Here is a 27,044-nt window from a genome sequence, read left to right on the forward strand (position 1 = left end):
AAAAAAAAAATGACCTTTATTAGTTAAGAACTTTTAGCTATAGTAGAAGATTCTCTGAATTTAAAAACAAAATTGAAGTGGTGATTTGCTAACCAACCAATACTTCTTTATTTAGGCTGCAGTACTTTGCACGGGGACTGCAGGTTTATATCCGACAACTTCGCTTGGCTCTGCAGGGTAAAACAGGCGAAGCCTTAAAAACAGAAGAGGTAAGAATACTGAGTCACATCTTGTAAGGAAATTTTTTATAATAGCCAACATGTACTGCAAATTCAGTCTCAATTCATATGTCGAAATGTAACATTTGACTTCATTTGAACTGGTAATACAAGTCTGTCTTGAAGATACAATATGATGTTAGAAGATTGCCTAGTTATTTGCTAAGTTATATTTTTATCCTTGTTGAAATATTTCGAATATGTCCAAGTTTGTGAATAGTGTTACAAACTTAGATACATACCAGTCTTTCACTAGGGTCTCATTAGCACATTTTGTTCAAATATTTGATTGACGATGTGATATTTTTATTTTTACCTTTTGGAAAAATAGCAATTTACATTGTAAAAAGGATTAAATTGCCAATTCTAAACCAAACTATATGTGTGTTTTTGTTGGGATTTTTGGATTTCTCTCATCTCAGCTATTGTGATCAATCTTCATCACAATTCTCATGAAATATTTTAAGTTTTCATTATGTCTTCCTGTAACTTAAGCTAATGATTTTTCAAACAACAACTGTATACATATGACCGTCTTAAACTCATTTTTTCAGATAAGTGGTAGATAACACTTTAATATTCTAACTTATCAAGAGAACATAAAGATTATTTGCTTTCTTTGCCATTTCTACACTGGTTTAGAGTCAAGAAGTGGGAATAAGCAGAAATGACTCTGAAAGAGAAGTATAATTATTCCAGTTCTATATGGGAATGGGATATGCATCATAAAAGTTATTGGCACTTTTTGTTTTCCTTTTGCAGAACAAGATTAAAGTTGTTGCACTGAAAATAACAAATAATATTAATGTTTTAATCAAGGTAAGTGTTCTTTCTTACCCAGTCCTTCTAGCTAGCTAGAAAGTTTGTGCAAGAGTTTATCTATGTGTCTTTAGATCTGTAATGATACTGTTAAAGGGGAGATACCATTGTATTCCAGGCATTCAGCCTTTTAAGGCTTTATGCTTTCTGTAATACCAAGTGCCATTTCTGTAGCTATCATAAAGTCATACATTGTTTTACTTATTTAAAAGTTATTGCAGAAGATACTGCAGGCAAAGGGAGGCATGCAGATTTTCTCTGACCCAAAGCATTGGAACAAATACATTTAGACTCAGAAATTTCACTGACTTAAATTCTGCTGGTCTGTTGGGTCCTTTCAAATGGCCAGTAAAACCCCACCTTGCTTACATTAAGGATGAACAAGCCTGTGTGGCCCTTGAAATGTTTTCCCTATAGTCTTTTCTGTTAACTTATCTATATAATAAATTTAGAGCTTTCTGTACTATAGGCTAAGATGTACCTTACCATTAAACCATAAATACACTTCAGCTCTCTTTACCCCCCCCCCCCCCAGGTAAACATTAATCTGAACAGAAGACAATCTGAGAGGGGGAAAAAAAAAGAATCACAACAAAGTAACCATCACCTGTTTCTATAAGTCAGCAGTATTGTAGCCAGGTGGAAAAAGCCATGAGTTTTCTAAAACCTAGAGCACAAAGCCTGATAATAACAAAATTAGGACTGGTGGTATACTCCTAACTCTAATCTGGTAACTCTCCCATAGAATCATTACTTTTTATCAGAAGAGAGGGAAACTTTGCAGAGAAAGCAACAGTGAGACATTAAGGAATGAGTATCATGGAAAGAGAAGAGGTGCGAGTACTCCCATCTCCTAAGAAAATCTTATAACTTTACTCCTTTTATTTATTTATTTATTTATTATTTGTTATTTTCTATAAACATATATTTTTATCCCCAGGGGTACAGGTCTGTGACACACTTCACAGCACTCACCAAAGCACATACCCTCCCCAGTATCCATAACCCCACCCCCCTTCTCTCAACCCCCTTATTTATTTATTTTTTAATTTAAATTCAAGTCAGTTAATGTAAGTGTAGTTGTGGTTTCAGGAGTAGAATTTAGTGACCCATCATTTACATGTAACACCCAGTGCTCATCCCAACAAATGCCTTCTTTAGACCCATCACCTATTTAACCCATTCCCCACCCACCTCTCCTCCAGCACCCCTCTGTATGGCCTCCCTCTGTTTTTATCTTTTTTCTTTTTTTAAGATTTTATTTATTTATTTATTTGAGAGAGAAAGAGAGTATGAGAGGGGAGAGGGTCAGAGGGAGAAGCAGACTCCCCACTGAGCAGGGATCCCGATGTGGGATTTGATCCCGGAACTCCAGGATCATGACCCAAGCCGAAGGCAGTTGTCCAACCAACTGAGCCACCCAGGCGCCCCCTCTGTTTTTATCTTATTTTTTCTTTCCCTTCTCCTGTGTTCCATCTGTTTTGTTTCTTAAATTCCACGTATGAGTGAAATCATGATTGTTCTTTGTCTGACTTATTTCACTTAGCATAATACACTTCTGTTCCATCCCCATTGTTACAAATGGCCAGCTTTCATTCTTTTTGATGGCTGAGTAATATTCTAATATATATGTATGTATAAACATGCACACCCACAAACACACGCCACATTTTTTTAATCCATTCATTGGTCAGTGGATGATTGGGCTCTTTCCATAATTTTAGCCACTACTAATTTCAAACCTTAAAACTAATAATTTCAAACAGTGAATTCATTTATCAAAATGTGATTTTTTTGAGAAATAATTTATACATATCATCGTATCACTTTAAAGTATATATGATTAACATACATATATGATGAAATTATTACTATCACAAATAGATTCAGCCAACATCCATTTTCTCATATATAGATACAATAAAATTCCTTTCTTTAATAACATTATCGTATATTAATGAGTCTAGTTAGAAACCTCAAGCATTTTTGATCCAAAGGACTTTACCACTAATTCCCTGCATTTATCTGGCACAATGGACTTAAGTTTCATATCGTGATGGTTTTTATTAATGTTTAACTGTAGAAAGAACAGTTTGATCAAATTTTACTGATATATAAAAATCAGAGTGGGCTGCCTTAGTGTCTTAGTCAGTTGGGTGTCTGACTCTTGGTTTCAGCTCAGGTCATAATCTCAGTCCTGGGATTGAGCCCCATTTTCGGCTCTGCACCAGCATAGAGTCTGTTTCAGATTCTCTCCCCCCATCCATCCCACTCACTCTCTCTCTAATAGATACATGAAATCTTTTTTAAAAATCAAAGTTAAAGCTGATAAGAAATGTTAGGTAAAAAACTAATAATAAATATGTTTATAAATCTATCTAAGTTTTGAGAATATCATGAGGTTAGATTATTTCAGTTACTTTAACATTTAAATTCAGCAAACATTTGCATTACCATATACTAATAACTTGGTATTTAAGTCTTGTGGGTTTTTCCTTTATTGGTAACTTACAGATATTTGAGAAGAAGAAAAATATTAAGCAGGCCTTTAGCATTCTAGTTTTGTTCTAATTTTGAACCACTTAAAAATCTGCAAAAGCAAATATAGTTTGCACCATTCTTTTTCCCTTAAGGCACCTCAGTGACTGCATCTGTGCAAAAGAAATATTTAAGACTTCGTTTTATTACAGTTGATATATTTTATCCTGGAATTCTAAGTGATCATCATTTAGAAAAAAGTTAGCTAGGGATGCCTGGGTGGCTTATTTGGTTAAGCATCTGCCTTTGGCTTAGGTCATGATCCCAGGGTCCTGGGGTCAAGCCCCATGTCAGGCTTCTTCCTCAGCGATTGGGGGTCTGCTTCTCCCTCTCCCTTTGTCCCCCACCCCATGCTGGAGCTCATGTGCTCTCTTTCTTTCTCTCTCTCTCAAATGAATAAAACAAAACCAAAAAAAACTTAGCTACAGTTTCTGAAGTGATACATACAAAATGACATTAATGAAGTGTAATAGATATAATTTATAAACAAAATCATCTGTTTATTTTTTCTCTTGCAACTTTTTTTTAGGTGAACAAGGATAGATAAGAACTTACTCTCTCCTAAACTTTAAGATGTCTCCATGCTTCTTACCCTCACCACCATTCTCCATACCACCAGATATATTAGAAATCTTGTCTTCATTTTGTCTTTTTAGGATCTCTTCCACATTCCTCCTTCTTATAAAAGCACAGTAACATTATCTTGGAAACCTGTACAGAAGGTTGAAATTGGGTAAGATATATTTAAAAGAATTATAAGTGTTCTAATAGTTATGACTTATAAATATGAAAATCTGAATTCAGATGTTATATTTACTATACAGAAGGGTATCTTACCAGTTAAATAGTCTTAATAAGATGTTAAAATATGAGTATTAGAAGCATGACTTAAAATACAAAGTCTAATTGCAGTATATATCAAATAAACAGGTACAGTACAACCCTGGAATTTTCAGGGTTGTCTGTACTTCTGTGGCATAGACTTTTGACAAATTTTACAAACTAAGTCATTTGCCCTTAAAATTTTGTAGCCACATATTCCAGATTATTTTCAAGCCTTGTAAATCCCCTCTGGCATTGTGTGGATTACTAAGGCACAGTTAATTTGATGACCTCAGAATGTTATTTCCTTTTTTCTGATATAACTATCATCTTTGGGATGTCTTTTGTAACTGATAGGCTAAATTACAATGGTTTTAATGGCCTCTGGTAATAGAATTTTTTTATTGCCATTCTTCTTACCATTACAGGCAGAAGAGAGCCAATGAAGATACAACTTCTGGTTCACCACCCAAGAAATCTTCAGCCGGACCAAAAAGGGATGCCAGGCAGATATATAATCCTCCCAGTGGGAAATATAGCAGCAATTTGAGCAACTTTAATTATGGTGAGCGTTTCCGTTTGGGTACAAGCAATATGAGAAATTAGGAAGAAATTATGTAACAGTTGATTTTAATTATTAATTATATATAGTCACATATATAATATGTGACTTTTTCCACTGACTTCTGAGGTAGCTTGGGAAATGAGAGCTATTGGGGAAACAAGTTACCCCATTTCTTTCTAACCCTTCCTCATGGGCTCACTAAATAGAGCATGCAGTACTTAGAAAAGAACTTGGAAAAGATAATATGCATCTTGTATTCAGAGGAAGGAACAAAACGAAGGAAGTTGGCATGAACCATCCATTCCTGGTTTTCCCTGTTGTAACTTCAAGGCAAGACATTCTGTGCATTCTCCCTCAGGAGTAGTTACAGCTTCTGGCAGATGTGAGGATATCAGTAATCTTCTTGGATCTTTTCTGCCTCCTGCTTGTCTTCCATCTTCTTAACTATTTGAAAAGTCCTAGAAGTGGAGTCAGATGTTTAAAGTATCATCTGGCAAGGAAGGTGTGTCCTGTCGCAGTCTGTCTCCACTGCCCAGAGTGCAGTCTCCCTGTCAGTGTTAGCCATTGGTGCCAGGAGAGCTTCCCGCTAGTCCATTGTCTCCCAGTGCTGTGAAGAAGTGAAATTAATTTCATTTGACTTAGAGCCTGATGGATTCTTTCAAAGAAGAAAGGATGAAATATCACTGAATGAGCTCCTTAATCAAAGCTTAGGGGAGTCTGGGTGGCTCAGTTGTTAAGTGGCTGCCTTTGGCTCAGGTCATGATCCCAGGGTGGTGGGATTGAGCCCCAAGTCAGGCTCCCTGCCCAGAGGGAAGCCTGCTTCTCCCTCTCCCTCTACACCTGCTTGTGTTCCCTCTCTCACTGTCTCTCTCTCTGTCAAATAAACAAGATCTTTAAAAAGAAGAAAAAGACAAACTAATATTTGCAACTGAAAATGCTTATTATGACTGGTCTTATTTACTCGTCTGAACTAATTCTTCAGTAATTATTCTTAAAACACATTCTGAAACATAGACTGTCTATAATCATTTCCAGGGTGAGGAAATCATAACATTAAAGTCATCCTACAATAGCTAGATACCTTTAGTATCTGAGCAAACATTGTAAAAAAGCAGTTTTTAGATTGTGAAATGACCCCTCTACTCCAGTCAGGTTTGGAAGCAAATTAGTGTAGGAAAGATCACTGGAATCATTTCCAGGATGCATATGTAAATATGCATTTCTTAGCCTCTTAAATGTAAATATGCATATGTAAATATGCATTTCTTAGCCTCTTTTCTTAATGTGAAAAATAGGGACAACATATCACTCTTAAAAATTTCAAATAAGGGGAAAAAAACAGTATTTGTGAAAACATTTTGTAAATTGAAAGGATTCTGCCATCTCATTGCAACAAAGATTGTCTTCTGTCACTTGTATGATGTAATGTGTCTATGAGAATTATTGTTAAAATCCAATTATTATCTCAAATACTATCTTCATTTTGCTTAAATGAAAAGTAATTGAAAGCAATGACAATGCATAGAGAATTGTATTCCTTGTCACTTGGGCAAGTGACTTACTCCTGAGGAGGATTCTGCCATGTGAACTCACTGGCTGCCTGATGGTGAGAATCAGATGATACAATGCATGTGGAAAAGAGATGTGAAAAATACAAAGCCTTAGTTGTGATTGTTTTTCATGGTCGGTAGAAAATCTGAGTCCCTTATAACTACAGTTGTTTATAGTCCTCAAAGTAACAAAAGCAGAACAAGCTTGCCTGTTAATTGTTTTTTTTGTGTGTCTGATATTACAGCACTTTAATATTCCTAAAGGGGTCAACCTTGTCCTTGGGGTGCTAGTCATAAACAGAATTACAAAGCTAACTAAACTCTGACTCTTTTTATTGGAAAGTGGCAGCAAAATTTCTGCTAGCATTTTGCATTTTGGAGTTGAATGTTAACAGGTCATAGGTATTTTCACAGTAGCAGTTTTAAAGAGTTCTTGGCTTTCTTTCACACATTCAGTTGAAAATTCTTGATACTACAGATGGGATTTGGAAGACCTATCTACATCAAGTTTTTCTCCACCTCTTTTGTGTCCTTTCTTTAGGGAACTGACAGTGTGTCCAGAAGAAAGAAGCACGTTGCTTTTTTTTTTCCTGGGATATCAGTGTTGCCTCAAAATTGGAGAGGAGAACGTTTTGTTTTAATGTCACTTAGTAGATAGATTTTCTTAATGAATTTGGCAAAATCATTGTAATTACACTTTTCTTTGTCAGTCAAGCTCATGTTTTATCTTTCCAAAAACGGGTTGGATTTTTTTTTAAAGATCATGTATGCTGAGGGATTAGGAAATTGACTCTTTTTGATTATTAGAGAATCAGGTAGTATTAATGTACAGTCTTATTACAGTGAAAGAAATAGACTGTTCCAGTTTTATAGGCTGGAACTTATTCATCATAGAAGAAGAGCCAGATTTGTTGTTGTTTTTTGAATCCAGGCATGCTAATATAGACTTTTTTTTCCTTATCCAAGTTTATCACTTTACTAACCAAGGTCTTTTATTTGCTTTATATATATGTAGTCAGTTCAGCTTCCTGGTGCATTTTCAGTTGAAGTATTTACAAACACCTGCTCATGTTTGGCTTTCCTTCCTGCATACAGAATTGCCCAGTAATCCAGAAATACTGAACATGCTGTATGTTGTGACTTGTATCCTTCATCTTTTACCTTTTTAGACTGTAAAAATAAAGTATAATTTTAACTGGGAGCAGTGGTTTTTCAAGTTAGCAGTGTAAGCTTGAAACCACTGAAAAGATCCGAAAATGCAGACTGGTCCCTCAGGATGGAGCCCTTCAAAGAAAGAAAATTTGGAGATTTCCTGAACTGTAGAAATGACTACATCCATTGCAGAGCAAAAAGAAATAGCCAGTATAGAAAAGATAACCATATCGAACAATATCTTCATACAGTGTATGTAATATACCCATTGATACAGTTGAACAGTTGAGGGGGTGCCTGGGTGGCTGAATCTGTTAAGTGTCTGCCTTCAGCTCGGGTCATGTTCCCAGAGTCCTGGAATGGAGCTTCAAATTGGACTCCATGCTCAGCAGGGAGCCTGCTTCTCCCTCTGCCTCTACCCTCCCCTCCAGTTTATGTGTGTGTGTGTGTGTACGTACACGCACTCTCCACTCTCTCATGAGTAAATAAAATCTTAAAGAAAAGAAAAACAATTGAAAGGGTGTATTTTAGTAGTCACTTAGCTAATAGGTAATAATGATTCCTATGAAGATGTTAATTTGATTTAAAAAAAGATGTTAATTTGTTAAGTGTTGTTAACTGAAAAATGGAAGGTTTCATAATGAGTACAGTAGGGGGGAAATGTGCTGACATCTGCATAGATAAGGCCAAGTCTTAAACAGTCAAAAGTGCAAGAGTTACAGCCTACATAAGAGTTGCTATATTCCCTGTTACAGTTACTGCAAAATTACGGGGAGCATCTTACCCTTAGACCACCTCTGATTTTCTGAATATGTTCAAGGGGTAATAAACATGGTGGTGTCATTTAAAAGGCTTTCAAACGGATCAACTTAGAAAAATGTGCCATGACATGAACGATGACTTCGAATCAGATCCCATTCTATTAAACATAAATATTTGCTAAGTTGGGGAAAGGTCGAGTTAATTTTCTAACTCATGGTTGCTGGGCGCAGGGGTGGGGGGTAAAAACATTACCCAAATAAAGTAATTATATTTCTAGCCATAATGGCAAAAAAGGGGTTGCAATACGGACTTAATAGGAATTTTTCAACCATTCAATATTACGGATCCAAAACAGCAACACCAGGTGGTTTTTATTGCCCCTAACAGGATTGTTGCAATGAGGAAGTTTAAAAGTTCAATGAAGAGATTTGATCTCTGGAATTAGAAGTTTGAGGCTCTTAACTTATTTATGTATGATGAAAAGTCCAACCTGTCAGATAACGTCAATCAGTTTTCTTCACTGGAAAGACTCTTTAAAGGAATATTTCTCTGGAGCGATAAAAGAGAGTAACTAGTGAATGAATCAAAGACTCATTCTCCTGTATGACACAAGTGACTTGATTTTTCAGCAAAAGATACACTTAATGTACATCAGTAATCTAAGCACTGTGTACATAATCACCTTTTTGGCAGTACTCTGAGCAGCTCATGTAGCTGATAAAGCAGCGAGCAAAGCTGCTGGCATTTATACCCACATTTTTGTGAGTCCAGGTGCTTGAAATATTGTGACCAAAACAGATTGCCTATTCACTGCATTTGAAAGGTATGCTTTTCAGTCTAGCGTAATTTTTCAAAATTGATCAGTGATAATTCAAGATATTTTGCATTCACGGCACTAGCTTTTGAAGGCCAGTGACTTTTTGTTAATTCCGTATCAACTATAGAAATTTTTATAGTGTAATTATCTTTAGTAGTGATAGCCATCAAAATAAAGAAGAAATGTACTTATAACATTGTCACCTTGAAATATCTTGTTAGTGGGATACATTTAATTGAGTACCTACTCTGAATATATTTGACATCTTGCCATATGTGCTTTAGTGTATGTGTTGCCCTGGTTTTATGTATAGATTGAGTTTACACACTAACAGAATGCTAGCGCTGCTTTCATAGAGCCTGCTGCTACACACTCAAAGCTACGAGTTACGCTTCTGTGTTTGCTGTACCATGAAGTCCTGAGCAAGACCTAAACCCTTGTTCGCTTTTTCGTAGAGCAGAGAGGAGCCTTCAGGGGAAGTAGAGGTGGCCGAGGTTGGGGAGCACGAGGAAATCGTAGTCGGGGAAGACTCTACTGAGTAAGACATCACATTCTTCAGCATTGTCATGAGCTTAATAATAACTTAAATTCTACTACTCATTGGATTGCCGGGGATGTCCCTTTAAAAGGACTGCTGCCTTCAGCTAAAAACTTAATGTTCTTTATACCTTTGTATGTATGATCTACTTTTGTAACAGACCATGGTTGTGTCCAAGGTAAAAACCACAGTGATATTTTTGGATGCTTTGTCCACAATCTTGACTTGTTTTTGCAATATCATCATTATTCAGACTTCATATTGTGAATCTTTTACTTTTAAACATCTTGGTAATTTGTTATTGAAAGCTACTCAAGTCTAAAATGTAATGAAATTTCAGTCTATTTCTGATAACTGGTAAAGATGAAAGTTGAAAGGTTACTGATTTCCTCTACCCTCTTTTTTCCTCCCCAATATATGGAGAAGAGTAATGGTCGATCTTAACATTTTATTTTCATTATTTTTAATAAAGCTGCTAGGCATTTCCTACCTAGTGTTGTAAAAGCAGAATACTTACCAGCTTTCTTAAAATGTAGAAATTACATTTTTAGGAGGAAGTAAGTTGCTTTGCACCATTTACTTAACTCTTCTCCATATGTTGTGATATAAACTTTTGACTATGGGATCTTACTATTTGAATAGAAATGTGTATGTATAATATACATGCATACATAAGCATATATGTGTGTGTGTGTGTGTATACATGCATGCTGTGAAACTTGACTACACAACATAAATCATTTTTTTAAAAATTCCTGGAACGGGTAGTCTTTGACACGGTGATGATCCTTTTTGAGGCTGAATCCATTAACTTGTTATCTAGGTTTTCCTCCCAGTAGTGAGGGATTTTGAGTCAGTTGCACTTACATGATTATTGTTATTTAAAACTAAAAATAAACCAAGGCTGCGTTTTCAAAGATAAATTTGGAGATCCCTGCTGGAGAAATACAGCCAAAATATTGAATCTGATGTACATATAGGTTTCTACAGGATGAGCTAGATTAATTTAGAATTTGGGGATTTAATAACCAGGGCAACCCAGGAAAAGTGACTTGAAAACATGGTGTACCAATAAGCAAGGGATGCTCTCTTGGTTTGCTTTTGCCACTTTCAAGATTTTAACTTCTCAGGTTATTAATCAAAATTATTGTATAAGTTAGCTAATAGAATCTTTAGGTTACAACAACGGACGGGGGGTTTGTGGAGTGTTTAATGTCATGGGCATTTTTAGTAGCATAGGCCCTTTTGCTCTGCCTTTTGAATGTTTCATATGTTTTTGTTCCACAGTTAATCTTCCCTCCCCAAGTTTGCTATTCAAATTCAATGCCTGAATGACATTTTCTAGTAGTTTGACATATTTTTCGAGGAATAGTTTGTGATTCTAATGCAGGTGTCTACATTACTGTTACCTCTACATTGAGGAAAAAGCAAAACCCCTTTGTTAGAATTACTGCACATGTTTATGGGAAAAATATTTTTTAAAAACCAGAATGATACAAGTGAGCAAAAGAAATTGGTCAGCTTGACTATGGAGTGGTGGCAATAATCTCTAAAACATTCCAAAAGAGTATGAGCTGAACCTAAGCTCCCTTGGAATCCGAAAAGACATAGGAACATGGAATTGCCATTTGAAAACTGTGACCAGATAGTCTGGACCTTAGAGGCATCAGTTGGTGGCCTAAAGCCATTTCAAGTACAGCAACTGTATTGGAACTACAGTTATATAAATTTGACATAAATGTAACTTTTCTTCTTTTTCTTTTTTAAAGCATATTTGTAAAAAAAAAAAAAAAAAAAAGCTGGAGCAGAAGTGACTTTACTTTCTCAAGTTTGTTACTGAGTTGACTGTGTTCCTTCCTTTACCACCTCATTGTTCCCCTTTCTTTTCCAAAGGCAACAGTGCACATCTTAGGTTACTTTTGCTTCAAAAATTTGAAAGAAAAACTTCATGCCATGATTTTTTTTTTCCTTTTGCAAGACACCTGTTATCACCTTGTTCAAATGTAAATGTTCCCTTATGCTTTTGAAATAAATTTCCTTTTGTAATTTTGTTTTGTGTCTTGATGTGTTATAATTATGATAACTTAAGATTCCCGGATATCCATTAAACAATATTGGTGGTTTCTGTTGTGCCAAACATGAAAATATAAAGATGGGCAAGTTATATTTAATTTTCATTTTTGGAGATTTTTTTTTTTAAGTGAATACATTTCTGAAAAAAATGATTTGGTTATTTTTATTGAAACAAAATATCAGATACATACTTGCCAAATTGTTATGAAATAATTTCCATCTTCAGGTTAATATGTAAAGGAAGTTGGAACTTCTTAATTTGGCTACCAGCCTTTATTAAAAGTCTTCCTAAAGTAGCACCTAGAATGGTTAGGAGTGTTCTAAAGCCAAATTTAAATGGAACGGAATGAGATAACTGCATTCCTGGTGATCACATCCAGGCCTGCAGCTTTAATGCCACCTTATGCTGAGGACTGTCAAATTTCTATGTCCATCATTTCTTGCCTGGAGTTTCTTAACAGCCTTCTAATGGATCTCCCTGCTGTTACACTTGACTCATTTATAGCCTGTTCTAAACAGGACAGCAGAGATCCACTCCTACTTAAAGCTATTCAGTGGCTCATTTCAGAGTATAAATCAAAAACATTGCCATGGTTTTCCATCCCTGACCTCAGCTGATATCCTTCCTCTCCGTCACTCTGCCCCAGTCAGCTAGCTTCATGCGGCCTGGGCAAAGACACTCCTGCTGTAGGGATTTTGCACTGGCTGTTCCCTCCAGGCACTCTTTCTCTTATATCTCTTGTCTAACTCCATCTCCATGTCCTTCAAATCTCCAAAGATTATTTTCTCAAGGAAAATTAAATACCGCAAGATGCCAAATACCACTTACCCTATCCCATGTTCCCTAGAGCATTTGCCAACTTCTAACATACTGTATACTTTACTTGTACATTGTTTTGTCTGTTTCTCCCTGACAGAATGTAATCTGGCTAAAATGCCACAAAGGTAAGGATTTTTGTAATTTACTCCTTGATAATTGCAACTAAAACAGTGCTTGGTACATACTAAGTTTTCAATTTAAAAAAGGCAGTGTTTCAGGCTCTGGGAATATAGTGGTGAGCAACAGAGGCAAACTCTTGGGAGCTCACATTCTTTTTTTTTTTTTTTTTTTTTTTTTTTTTTTTTTTTTTTTTTTTTTTTTTTTTTTTTTCATTGTAAAATTCTGGCTTTTATTTTGGAAATTTTTTTTTTTTTTTTTTTTTTTATTATTATTTTTTTTTTTTTTTATTTTTTATTTTTTATAAACATATATTTTTTATATACATATATTTTTATCCCCAGGTCTGTGAATCACCAGGTTTACACACTTCACAGCACTCACCAAATCACATACCCTCCCCAATGTCCATAATCCCACCCCCTTCTCCCCAACCCCCTCCCCCCGGCAACCCTCAGTTTGTTTTGTGAGATTAAGAGTCACTTATGGTTTGTCTCCCTCCCAATCCCATCTTGTTTCATTTATTCTTCTACCCACTTAAGCCTCCATGTTGCATCACCACTTCCTCATATCAGGGAGATCATATGATAGTTGTCTTTCTCTGCTTGACTTATTTCGCTAAGCATGATACGCTCTAGTTCCATCCATGTTGTTGCAAATGGCAAGATTTCATTTCTTTTGATGGCTGCATAGTATTCCATTGTGTATATATACCACATCTTCTTGATCCATTCATCTGTTGATGGACATCTAGGTTCTTTCCATAGTTTGGCTATTGTGGACATTGCTGCTATAAACATTCGGGTGCATGTGTCCCTTTGGATCACTACATTTGTATCTTTAGGGTAAATACCCAATAGTGCAATTGCTGGGTCATAGGGCAGTTCTATTTTCAACATTTTGAGGAACCTCCATGCTGTTTTCCAGAGTGGCTGCACCAGCTTGCATTCCCACCAACAGTGTAGGAGGGTTCCCCTTTCTCCGCATCCTCGCCAGCATCTGTCATTTCCTGACTTGTTGATTTTAGCCATTCTGACTGGTGTGAGGTGATATCTCATTGTGGTTTTGATTTGTATTTCCCTGATGCCAAGTGATATGGAGCACTTTTTCATGTGTCTGTTGGCCATCTGGATGTCTTCTTTGCAGAAATGTCTGTTCATGTCTTCTGCCCATTTCTTGATTGGATTATTTGTTCTTTGGGTGTTGAGTTTGCTAAGTTCTTTATAGATTCTGGACACTAGTCCTTTATCTGATATGTCGTTTGCAAATATCTTCTCCCATTCTGTCAGTTGTCTTTTGATTTTGTTAACTGTTTCCTTTGCTGTGCAAAAGCTTTTGATCTTGATGAAATCCCAGTAGTTCATTTTTTCCCTTGCTTCCCTTGCCTTTTGCGTTGTTCCTAGGAAGATGTTGCTGCGGCTGAGGTCGAAGAGGTTGCTGCCCGTGTTCTCCTCAAGGATTTTGATGGATTCCTTTCGTACATTGAGGTCCTTCATCCATTTTGAGTCTATTTTTGTGTGTGGTGTAAGGAAATGGTCCAATTTCATTTTTCTGCATGTGGCTGTCCAATTTTCCCAGCACCATTTATTGAAAAGGCTGTCTTTTTTCCATTGGACATTCTTTCCTGCTTTGTCGAAGATTAGTTGACCATAGAGTTGAGGGTCTATTTCTGGGCTCTCTATTCTGTTCCATTGATCTATGTGTCTGTTTTTGTGCCAGTACCATGCTGTCTTGATGATGACAGCTTTGTAATAGAGCTTGAAGTCCGGAATTGTGATGCCACCAACGTTGGCTTTCTTTTTCAATATCCCTTTGGCTATTCGAGGTCTTTTCTGGTTCCATATAAATTTTAGAATTATTTGTTCCATTTCTTTGAAAAAGATGGATGGTACTTTGATAGGAATTGCATTAAATGTGTAGATTGCTTTAGGTAGCATAGACATTTTCACAATATTTATTCTTCCAATCCAGGAGCATGGAACATTTTTCCATTTCTTTGTGTCTTCCTCAATTTCTTTCATGAGTACTTTATAGTTTTCTGAGTATAGATTCTGTGTCTCTTTGGTTAGGTTTATTCCTAGGTATCTTATGGTTTTGGATGCAATTGTAAATGGGATTGACTCCTTAATATCTCTTTCTTCTGTCTTGCTGTTGGTGTAGAGAAATGCAACTGATTTCTGTGCATTGATTTTATATCCTGACACTTTACTGAATTCCTGTATAAGTTCTAGCAGTTTTGGAGTGGAGTCTTTTGGGTTTTCCACATATAGTATCATATCATCTGCGAAGAGTGATAATTTGACTTCTTCTTTGCCGATTTGGATGCCTTTAATTTCCTTTTGTTGTCTGATTGCTGAGGCTAGGACCTCTAGTACGATGTTGAATAGCAGTGGTGATAATGGACATCCCTGCCGTGTTCCTGACCTTAGCGGAAAAGCTTTCAGTTTTTCTCCATTGAGAATGATATTTGCGGTGGGTTTTTCATAGATGGCTTTGATGATATTGAGGTATGTGCCCTCTATCCCTACACTTTGAAGAGTTTTGATCAGGAAGGGATGTTGTACTTTGTCAAATGCTTTTTCAGCATCTATTGAGAGTATCATATGGTTCTTGTTCTTACTTTTATTGATGTGTTGTATCACATTGACTGATTTGCGGATGTTGAACCAACCTTGCAGCCCTGGAATAAATCCCACTTGGTCGTGGTGAATAATCTTTTTAATGTACTGTTGAATCCGATTGGCTAGTATTTTGTTGAGTATTTTCGCATCTGTGTTCATCAAGGATATCGGTCTATAGCTCTCTTTTTTGGTGGGATCCTTGTCTGGTTTTGGGATCAAGGTGATGCTGGCCTCATAAAATGAGTTTGGAAGTTTTCCTTCCATTTCTATTTTTTGGAACAGTTTCAGGAGAATAGGAATTAGTTCTTCTTTAAATGTTTGGTAGAATTCCCCCGGGAAGCCGTCTGGCCCTGGGCTTTTGTTTGTTTGGAGATTTTTAATGACTGTTTCAATCTCCTTACTGGTTATGGGTCTGTTCAGGCTTTCTATTTCTTCATGGTTCAGTTGTGGTAGTTTATATGTTTCTAGGAATGCATCCATTTCTTCCAGATTGTCAAATTTATTGCCGTAGAGTTGCTCATAGTATGTTCTTATAATAGTTTGTATTTCCTTGGTGTTAGTTGTGATCTCTCCTCTTTCATTCATTATTTTATTTATTTGGGTCCTTTCTCTTTTCTTTTTGATAAGTCGGGCCAGGGGTTTATCAATTTTATTAATTCTTTCAAAGAACCAGCTCCTAGTTTCGTTGATTTGTTCTATTGTTTTTTTGGTTTCTATTTCATTGATTTCTGCTCTGATCTTTATGATTTCTCTTCTCCTGCTGGGCTTAGGGTTTCTTTCTTGTTCCTTCTCCAGCTCCTTTAGGTGTAGGGTTAGGTTGTGTACCTGAGACCTTTCTTGTTTCTTGAGAAAGGCTTGTACCGCTATATATTTTCCTCTCAGGACTGCCTTTGTTGTGTCCCACAGATTTTGAACCGTTGTATTTTCATTATCATTTGTTTCCATGATTTTTTTCAATTCTTCTTTAATTTCCCGGTTGACCCATTCATTCTTTAGAAGGATACTGTTTAGTCTCCATGTATTTGGGTTCTTTCCAAACTTCCTTTTGTGGTTGAGTTCTAGCTTTAGAGCATTGTGGTCTGAAAATATGCAGGGAATGATCCCAATCTTTTGATACCGGTTGAGTCCTGATTTAGGACCGAGGATGTGATCTATTCTGGAGAATGTACCATGTGCACTAGAGAAGAATGTGTATTCTGTTGCTTTGGGATGAAATATTCTGAATATATCTGTGATGTCCATCTGGTCCAGTGTGTCATTTAAGGCCTTTATTTCCTTGCTGATCTTTTGCTTGGATGACCTGTCCATTTCAGTGAGGGGAATATTAAAGTCCCCTACTATTATTGTATTGTTGTTTATGTGTTTCTTTGATTTTGTTATTAATTGGTTTATATAGTTGGCTGCTCCCACGTTGGGGGCATAGATATTTAAAATTGTTAAATCTTCTTGTTGGACAGACCCTTTGAGTATGATATAGTGTCCTTCCTCATCTCTTATTACAGTCTTTGGCTTAAAATCTAATTGATCTGATATAAGGATTGCCACTCCTGCTTTCTTCTGATGTCCATTAGCATGGTAAATTCTTTTCCACCCCCTCACTTTAAATCTGGAGGTGTCTTCGGGCTTAAAATGTGTTTCTTGGAGGCAACATATAGATGGGTTTTGTTTTTTTATCCATTCTGATACCCTGTGTCTTTTGACAGGGGCATTTAGCCCATTCACATTCAGGGTAACTATTGAGAGATATGAATTTAGTGCCATTGTATTGCCTGTAAGGTGACTGTTACTGTATATGGTCTCTGTTCCTTTCTGATCTACCACTTGTAGGCTCTCTCTTTGCTTAGAGGACCCCTTTCAATATTTCCTGTAGAGCTGGTTTGGTATTTGCAAATTCTTTCAGTTGTTGTTTGTCCTGGAAGCTTTTAATCTCTCCTTCTATTTTCAATGATAGCCTAGCTGGATATAGTATTCTTGGCTGCATGTTTTTCTCGTTTAGTGCTCTGAAAATATCATGCCAGCTCTTTCTGGCCTGCCAGGTCTCTGTGGATAAGTCAGCTGCCAATCTAATATTTTTACCATTGTATGTTACAGACTTCTTTTCCCGGGCTGCTTTCAGGATTTTCTCTTTGTCATTGAGACTTGTAAATTTTACTATTATGTGACGGGGTGTGGGCCTATTCTTATTTATTTTGAGGGGCATTCTCTGAACCTCCTGAATTTTGATGCTTGTTCCCTTTGCCATATTGGGGAAATTCTCCCCAATAATTCTCTCCAGTATACCTTCTGGGAGCTCACATTCTACTACACAGGCCTCATAAGCTGATTTCAGAGCTTAGTTTTAAAACACATGCATGCTGATGTGACAGCATAGAAAGAACAGTTAGGAAAAGTCAATTAATTTGAGCTGAGAACTGAATGATGATTTGGAGCCAGCCTAGTGAAGATGTTAAGGAAAAGCATTTGAGATGGAGGCAACAAAACCTGCATAACACTTTTTTTTTTAAGATTTTATTTATTTGCCAGAGAGAGATCACAAGAGGCAGAGCACCAGAGAGAGAGGGGGAAGCAGGCTCCCTGCTAAGCAGAGAGCCCAATGTGGGGCTCAATCCCAGGACCCTGAGGCCAATGACCTGAACAAAGGCAGAGGTTTAACCCACTGAGCCACCCAGGTGCCCCAACACTTGGCTTTAAGAGCACCAGGCTGCGCTAAAACAAAACAAAAATGGTGGGGAGGGCACTATCCCTAAACTTGTAGATTCCTAGTTTCAACCCCTGCGCTCCTGAATTCCTCATCTATGAGGAATTACTTTCAATAACTCAGAGGGCACTGCACTCTCTGACAGAGGCATGTTTCCTCTGCCCAGAAAATCATTACCCCCTATTCACCCCCCATTCATCCAGCTAACTTAGGATTCATCCTTCAGGTCATACTAGATTTCACTCTCCCTGGGAAGCCTTTCCTCCCAAGTTGGGTACAGGACCAACCACGTGTGTGCTCCCTTAGCACATGATCAATTTCCCACGTTAGAAACCATAGAAAGAAAACTCAAAGCAGTTCTGGGCAGGTAGAAAACAGCGAATGACTCAAGTCTAACAAGTGTGATGGAAACTAAAATTTAGACTAATGAAACCTAATTTGTCAAAAACCTAAGAAATCGTAAATTCATTCCTAAAAGTTGGCCATTTACTCCCTAAAACTAATGCAATCACAAATAAAGAAAATCCCATTAAAATTCTGGTCATAAAGAGTTGATATTATAAACAAGATCTGAGATAAGGCCTTAGACAGATGAAAAACCACATACAGTTCCAGTTGGTATTTCTCAAGAAATACTTAAGTAGAAAAGAACCAAAGAGGGGGGGAAAAATGATATTCCTATGAGGAAAAACTAAAATTTAGCTTGCTATAAGGTGATGAGGTTAAAAAGCACAAACTAAAAAGATTTGAATAGAATGAACTAGATTCATCATAAAATGAGGATCCTGATACCTGAGTGTATGTGGGAGTAAAAACTGGGGATAGGAGCAGGTATGACCATTAGCTTCTTACAGAATGAACAGTCATAATAAAATTACTCCCCAAATAAAACTGTCCTCCCCAAATACAGTAACAGCTTCAAGACTTTCAATAAGTTAATGTCTGGTAAGTCTGTATCAGGAAAATTCTTTTGAGGCTGACCATCATGCTACCCTCAGAGCAGCCCTAGGATCACTGTGAACTGGAATCTTGGGCTGACTGGACATTCGGTCTCACCCGTAGTAGTCCTCATGCTTCAAACTGCTTGATTTATTTGGCAAACTATTTCTAAATGAAATCACTATATTTAGGTATCCTCTGTCTCCTCTTTGAAAATCCTACCCACTCTGCATATAGCTGTTGGGGAGATATACCTCTACAACCCTTCCAGCCAGAACTAGCCTCCTTTCTTACCCACCTTATCAACATCTATCAATTCAAAATCCCTCTAAAGGAATGAACTATATGCAGAGTAGGCTGCCAGTTATTTCTTCCCTTCCCATTTAAACATGGCTGCTTCACTTATGATGATGAATCTATTTCCTTTTCCCTTTGAATCTGAGCTATCTTTATTCCCTTCTTTGACCAGTAGATTGCAGAAGTGACACTGCCAGTTCTGGGGCTGGCCCTCAAGAAGCCTGGCAGCTTCTACCATGTAAGAAGCCTCTATAACTGCCCTGAGAGATAGCACAGCTACCCCTGGTCATTTCAGCCACTCCAGCAAATGTACTAGATTGTGTGTGGAGACATTTCACAACATTCCGGGACCAGCTGAGGTCTCAGCTGAATGCAGCCCTATGAGTGACCCAAGCCAACAGCAGGAGAACCACCCAGCTGAATCCAGCCAATAAACTATGAAATATAATAAATTATGTTTTAAAATTAAGCATTTAAATCACTAAAATTTAAGTTGGTTTACCATGAAGCAAAAGATAATTAATAGAATTTAAAACAGAATGTTAACTCTCTCAGATACATTTATATCTTATATTTTCTCTAAGGAATAAACAGTATGGAGATTTTCTGCAACTTTCAGATAAAATGGCTCAAAGGAGGAAACAATCCAGAAAGTCCGTTTGATCATTGTCCAATTCCTAGCTTCAAAAATTCTATACTTTATAGAGATAGTAAGTAAAAGTCAAACTAACCAAGCTTTCTGGAAGATAAAAGTATATTTGTATAGGAAATGCTTCCTGCCATCAGACGCTAACAGTGTATAACTAATTGAAAAAAAGAATTACTCAGGCATCTGGGTAGCTCAGTGGGTTAAGGCTCTGCCTTCGGCTCAGGTCATAATCTCAGGGTCCTGAGATCAAGTCCCGCAATGGGCTCTCCACTCAGCAGCGAGCCTGCTTCCTCCTCTCTCTCTGCTTGCCTCTCTGCCTACTTGTGATCTCTCTCTGTCAAATAAATAAATAAACTCTTAAAAAAAAAAAAAAAGAAAAAAAGAATTACTCAATAACATAAGGTACTACCAGAACTACCTACCAAAATACAGGCCAAATCTCTGATGAACAAAGAAGAAAATCCTCAACAAAACATTAGCAAGCTGCATTCAATAATATATTAAAAGGGTCATTCACCACAATCAAATGGGATTTATTCCAGGGATGTGAGGATGGTTCAATATTTGCAAACCAATCAATGTGATATTCCACACTGACAGAACAAAGGATAAATAGACATCATATGATCATCTCAATAAAAACAGAAAAATTTGACAAAATTTGATATCTGTTCATGATAAAAACTCTCACAATCACCAAAGTGGGTTTAAAGGTGAAATATACCTCAACATAATAAAGGCCATATTATGAAAAACCCATAGTTAACATCATACTCAATGGTGAAAAATCAAGAGTGTTTCCTCTAGGGGCACCTGGGTGGCTCAGTGGGTTAAAGCCTTTGCCTTTAGCTGGGGTCATGATCCTGGAGTCCTGGGATGGAGCCCTGCATCAGGCTATCTGCTCTGCTTCCCTTTCTCTCTCTCTGCCTGCCTCTCTGTCTGCCCGTGATCTCTGCCTGTCAAATAAACAAATAAAATCTTAAAAAAAAAAAAAAAAAATTCTCTGCCCTTAAAAAAAAATTTGTTTCCTCTTTAGATCAGAAACAAGACAAGAATATCCACTCTTAACACTTTTATTCAACATAATACTGAAAGTCCTAGTCACAGCAATCAGACAAGGAAAAGAAATGACATCCAAATCAAAAAGGAACAAGTTAGGGCGCCTGGGTGGCTCAGTGGGTTAAAGCCTCTGCTTTCGGCTCAGGTCATGATCCCAGGGTCCTGGGATCGAGCCCCGCATCAGGCTCTCTGCTCAGCAGGCAGCCTGCTTCCTCCTCTTTCTCAGCCTGCCTCTCTGCCTACTTGTGATCTCTGTTAAATAAATAAAATCTTTAAAAAAAAAAAGGAACAAGTTAAATTGTCCCCTATTTGCAGATGACATGATGCTATGCATAGAAAACCCTGAAGACTTCACAAAAAAACTATTATAAGTAAAAAATTCAGTGAAGTTGCAGGATACATAGAAATCATGTTTCTATATGCTAATAATGAAGTAGCAGAAAGAGAAATTTAAAAAACAATTCCATTGATAATTACTCCAAAAAAGAATAAAATACCTAACAATAAGGGCACCTGGGTGGCTCAGTCAGTTAAGCGTCTGCCTTTGGCTCAGGTCATAATCCCAGGGTCCTGAGATCAAGTCCTGTTGGGCTTCCTGCTAAGCGGGAGCCTGCTTCTCCCTCTGCCTCCCAGTTGTGCTTCCTCTTTCTCTAGTGCACGCTCTCTCTCTCTCTCAAATAAATAGATATATATTTTTTAAAAATACCTAAGAATAAACTTAATCAAGGAAGTGAAAGACCTATACTCTGAAAACTATGAAACACTGATGAAAGAAATTTAAAGTGATATAAACAGATAGACATTCCATGCTCATGGACTGGAAGAACAAATACTATTAAAATGTCTATACTACCCAAGGTAATCTACATAGTCAATGCAATCCCTATCAAACACCAACAATCTCTTTTACAGAACTAAAATAATACTAAAATTTGTACAGAACCATAAAAGATCTCAAAAAGCCAAAGCAATCTTAAGTAAAAACAAAGTTGGGGCGACTGGGTGGCTCTCTGCCTACTTGTGATGTCTGTCAAATAAATAAAATCTTAGGGCGCCTGGGTGGCTCAGTCATTGGGCTCCTGCCTTCGGCTCAGGTCATGATCCCACAGTTCTGGGATCGGGCCCCACATCGGGCTCCCTGCTTAGCGGGGGGCCTGCTTCTCCCTCTCACACTCCTCCCGCTTGTGTTCCCTCTCTCACTGTGTCTTTCTCTGTCAAATAAATAGATAATATCTTTAAAATAAATAAATAAATAAAATCTTAAAAAAAAAAAAGAACAAAGTTGGAGGTGTCACAATCCCAAATTTAAAGATTTAGTACAAAGCTGTAGTAATTGAAACAGTATGATACTGGCACAAAAACAGACACATAGGCCAACAGAACAGAATACAGAGCCCAGAAATAAACCCATGATTATCTAGTCAATTAATAATCTGCAACAGAGTGGCAAGAATATACAATGGGGAAAAGATAGTCTCTTCAATAATTGGTTCTGGGGAAAACAGACAGCTATAGGCAAAAGACTGAAAGAGGACCATTTTCTTACACCATACACAGAAACAAACTCAGACTGGATGAAACGCTTAAATGTGAGACCTGAAACTATAAAATTTCTAGAAGAAAATATAGGCAGTAATATCTTGGACACCGCCCTTAGCAACATTTTTCTAGATATGTATGTCTCCTAAAGCAAGGAAAATAAAGGAAAAATAAAGTATTGGGACTATACCAAAACAAAACAAAAACAAAAAAAAATTTTAAAAATCTTTTGTACAGCCAGGGAAACCATCAACAAAAGGGCAGCCTACTGAATGAGAGAAGATATTTGCAAATGCAAATCTGCTAATGCATTAATGCCCAAAATCTATAAATAACTTAAAACCAAAAAATAAACAATAAATAATCTGATTTTAAAATGGGCAGAGGAGGATGCCTAGGTGGCTCAGTCAGTTGAGTCCAACTCTTGGTTTCCACTCAGGTCAGAATCTCAGGGTTGTGGGATGCACTGAGCTCTGCTCTCAACAGAGTCGGCTTCACCTCTCCTTCTCCCTCTACTCCTCTCCCCTCCACTTGCACGCACACTCTCTCTCAAATAAATAAACAAATAAATCCTTTTTTAAAAAAAGTGGGCAGAGGACCTGAATAGACATTTAAAAACAAACACCAACAGGGATGCCTGGGTGGCTCAGTTGGTTAAGCAGCTGCCTTCGGCTCAGGTCATGATCCCAGCGTCCTGGGATCAAGTCCCACATCCTGCTCCTTGCTCTGCAGGGAGCCTGCTGCTTCCTTTGACTCTGCCTTCCACTCTGTCTGCCTGTGCTCGCTCTCTCGCTTGCTATCTCGCTGACAAATAAAATCTTAAAAAAAAAAAAAAAAAAATTGGGACGCCTGGGTGGCTCAGTCAGTTGAGTATCTACCTTTGGCTCAGGTCATGATCCCAGAGTCCTGGGATCAAGTCTCCTGGAATCAAGTCCCCTTGCTCAGCGGGGAGCCTGCTTCTCCCTCTGTCTGCTGCTCCTCCTGCTTGTGCACTCACTCTCTCTCTAACAACAATAACAAAAAAGACATGCTGATGACCAAAAGACATAAAAAGATGCTCAACATCACTAATCAGCAGGCAAGTTCAAATCAAAACCACGATGAGGAGGCACCTGGGTGGCTCAGTGGGTTAAAGCCTCTGCCTTCAGCTCATGTCATGGTCTCAGGGTCCTGGGATGGAGCCCGGCTTCGGGCTCTCTGCTCAGCGGGGAGCCTGCTTCCTCCTCTCTCTCTGCCTGCCTCTCTAACTAATTGTGATCTCTGTCTATCAAATAAATAAATAAAAAATCTTTAAAACAAAACCACGATGAGAATCACCTTACACCTGTTGGAAGACTAGAATCAAAAACACAGGTAACAAGTGTTGACAAGGATACAGAGCAAAAGGAACACTTATGCACTGTTGGTAGGGATGTAAACTGGTGCAGCCATGCAGGGAGGTTCCTCATAAAATCAAAAATAGAAATATCACACAATCCAGTAATTCCACTATTGGGGAATTACCCAAAGAAAATAAAAACATTAATTTGAAAATATAGATTGCACTGTCATGTCTCTTGCAGTATCATTTACAGGAGCCAAGATATGGAAACAACCCAAATGTGCACTGACAGATTACAAATCAACCAAATTAGTTGATTTTGGGTTAATCAAGAGAGATTATTCAGACAGACCTTATCTAACCACATGAGCCCTTTAAATCTGGGTCGAGCCATCAGAAATGGAGGAAGTCAGAAACTGAGGCAGTGGAGATTTTCCCCATTTCCCTTGAAGGAATATTGCCATGTTGAGAAGGCCATGGTAGCAGGGAATGGTGGGGGGAGTCAAGAATGGCCATAGTCAGCAGCCAGCAAGAAAAGTGACTACAATGGCAAAGGGCTGAATTCTGCCAAGAATTTGAAAGAGGCCCCCAAACCCTGGAGAAAGCAAGCAGCCTTCTATCACCCATGTGAGACACTGAGAACACAGCCATGCCACGTCAGACTCTTGACCCATGAAAACAGTGAGATTGCAGGTATGTGTTAAGCTGCTAAATTTATGGTAATTTATTACACAACAACAGAAAACTAATACAGGATCTCCAAGGACATGGATTATCATCTAGAGAAAGCAGAGGCCTGTGGTACATTAAAGCTACAGAAGCTATGATTCTGCCCTTTTATAGGTTAACTTATGAGTGTGAAAGAAATTGCTGATAGTCAAAATAGGTGATGTTGGGGCTGCTCTCAAATTCCTCACCATCCTTCAGCCATGCTCAGGCTCTAGAGTCAGGTAGATCGGAGTCCAAATCTGAGGTCTGCCACTTATTAGCTATATGATCTTGGCCAAATTACTTAACTAGCCTATGCCCGGTACGTCAGCAGAGATGACTATGTGAATACTAGTGCCAGTATGTATTAAAACACTTAACAAATGTTAGATGATGATGACTGCCATTACTTAGCAACCTTTATACACTGGTAAGAGGATTGATGTCTACGCCTTAAAATAAAATGCTGAGAACAGGGAGACTCGTTTTCCACTTTTTCATTTCAAAATTGTCTGTGTTTAAACTTTTCGGTATGACATACAAGAAACCCTTACAACCTGACAGTTTTCACGTTTTTTTGTTTTTTTAAGATTTTATTTATTTGACAGACAGAGATTACAAGTAGGCAGAGAGGCAGGCAGAGAGAGGGGGAAGCAGGCTCCCTGCCGAGCAGAGAGAGCCTGATGCGGAGCTCGATCCCAGGACACTGGGATCATGACCTGAGCCGAAGGCAGAGGCTTTAACCCACTGAACCACCCAGGCGCCCCAGTTTTCACGTTTTTTTCATGTATTGCTTATTCTATTTGAATCAGCACTTTTGCTTGAAGCCTTTCACCTGGTCGGTTGCTCTCTTCTCTACACATGTGCCGTTATACACCTCCATTATCCTGTATTTCAATTGTTAACCTGCCAATATTCCACTGAATTGCACATTGCTCAGTGGTCAGATTTCCATACCTGCTGTCTAGCAGAGTACTAGGCAAAAAAGTGGATAGGTCATACATTTTTAGCGAGATGAATGTTCATTACTTCAATCCTCTAAGAAAAGCAACTTTCAAATGGAACTAAAAACCAGTGCTGTGGTCGTTGCTCCCAGAGTAGGAAGAGATGTTTAAACACTTGGCAATTATTTTTGTTTTCTGACAATATGCCAGCGTAGGAAGGCGGTCAGGCAAAATTCTCATCCTCCTCTTCCCAAAGAGAAAACCAAAAGCATAATGAACCTAAACACAAAATGACACACAAAGCCAGAAGGCAGCCGTGAAATACCTAAAACATTATCTTACTAGAAGCAAGGACTAGCCTGGCTAGTCTACCTACATGTTGGTTCACTAGAGAGAAGAGTTCTTAACGTACATACCTGGGACTCTTGCTGAAAGTCAGAATCTGGTGGGGTCGGGTAAAAGAGCCAAGAAGGTGCATTTCTAATAAACTGCCAGGTGATGCCAATGCTATGGGTCTCCTGATCTAGACCTCCAGCCTAGACCTGTGCTGCCCTGTAAGGTAGCCACTAGGCACACGCAGCTCTTAAGCCCTGAAATCCAGCCAGTCTGAATTTTTTTTTTAAAATTTTTAAAATATTTTATGTATTTATTTGCAGAGGGCGAGAGAGGGAACACAAATAGGGGGAGTGGGAGAGGAAGAAGCAGGCCTCCCGCCAAGCAGAGAGCCTGATGCGGGGGCTTAACCCCAGGACTCTGGGATCATGACCCCGGGGAAAGGCAGACCCTTAACGACTGAGCCACCCAGGCGCATCCCTAGCCAGTCTCCACGTAGACAAGCTGGAAGCCTAAAAGACTTAGTACTAAAAATAAAATAGCTCAATCATTTGTACAGATGTTATATTGAACTAATACTGTGTTGAATACAATGGGTTAAATCAAACGCGTTATTTCGCTCTTTTAAAACACTTCTCCGTGGCTCGAGCCTCCCATCCTTCTACCGGACAGCGCGGCCCTAGACGGACAATGCGCCCAACTCTGAAGCCTCCACTACTGCGAGGCTTTACGAACAAAAGAGAATCCATCTCTTCCCTTACGTCTTTCGAAAGCATACCTTTTATTTCAAAACCATATGACACAACCAGACATAAAAATGAAGTAAAATGAAAACCAAGGTTTTATTAAATCCATATCTATGTAAATATATACACAGAGTCCTCTCATTCCCGCTCAGGCTCCACCTAGAACACTCCTTGTATCTCCCTCTGGTTCCCACGCCACGAGATCGAACTGCCTACAGGAAAACAGTAACAAAAAAAGCTGTCTCCGACCTGAAGCCAAGCCCGGCTGTCCGCGCCGCCCAAACCGAGGCTCAGAAAGCCGATCGTCAGCGGGCAGCGCCTCCCGGGCTCCACCTCCTCCAGCGCCGACCTCCCCAAGATGGCGGACGGCGGGGGCCGGCTTCCGCTTCCGGTGTGAGC

General features: G+C 38.2%; 1 protein-coding gene and 1 long non-coding RNA gene across 4 annotated transcripts in view; one reads left to right on the forward strand and one right to left on the reverse strand.

The window, feature by feature from the left end:
• Nucleotides 1-11,831, forward strand: part of API5 (apoptosis inhibitor 5) — a 28,749-nt gene extending 16,918 nt beyond the window's left edge. Inside the window, exons 10-14 of one of the 3 annotated variants that reach the window (XM_059140207.1) lie at nt 116-209; nt 981-1,037; nt 4,232-4,308; nt 4,826-4,962; nt 9,699-11,831. In XM_059140207.1, the coding sequence (XP_058996190.1) occupies nt 116-209; nt 981-1,037; nt 4,232-4,308; nt 4,826-4,962; nt 9,699-9,781 (448 nt within the window). In that variant the 3' untranslated portion in view covers nt 9,782-11,831. Of the gene's footprint in view, nt 1-115; nt 210-980; nt 1,038-4,231; nt 4,309-4,825; nt 4,963-7,053; nt 7,714-9,698 lie in introns of those variants that run through there. The other 2 variants (XM_059140210.1, XM_059140219.1) reach the window with 2 other exon arrangements.
• LOC131811598 (uncharacterized) lies at nt 1-27,020 on the reverse strand. The gene is made up of 4 exons (XR_009346012.1): nt 26,895-27,020; nt 4,818-5,607; nt 4,131-4,286; nt 1-193 (listed from the first exon to the last, which is right to left on the reverse strand). It is a non-coding gene; the product is annotated as an uncharacterized LOC131811598 (long non-coding RNA).
• Nucleotides 27,021-27,044: the final 24 nt, after the last annotated feature.

This window comes from Mustela lutreola, chromosome 1, assembly GCF_030435805.1.
Source record: "Mustela lutreola isolate mMusLut2 chromosome 1, mMusLut2.pri, whole genome shotgun sequence".
Taxonomy (NCBI): domain Eukaryota; kingdom Metazoa; phylum Chordata; class Mammalia; order Carnivora; family Mustelidae; genus Mustela; species Mustela lutreola.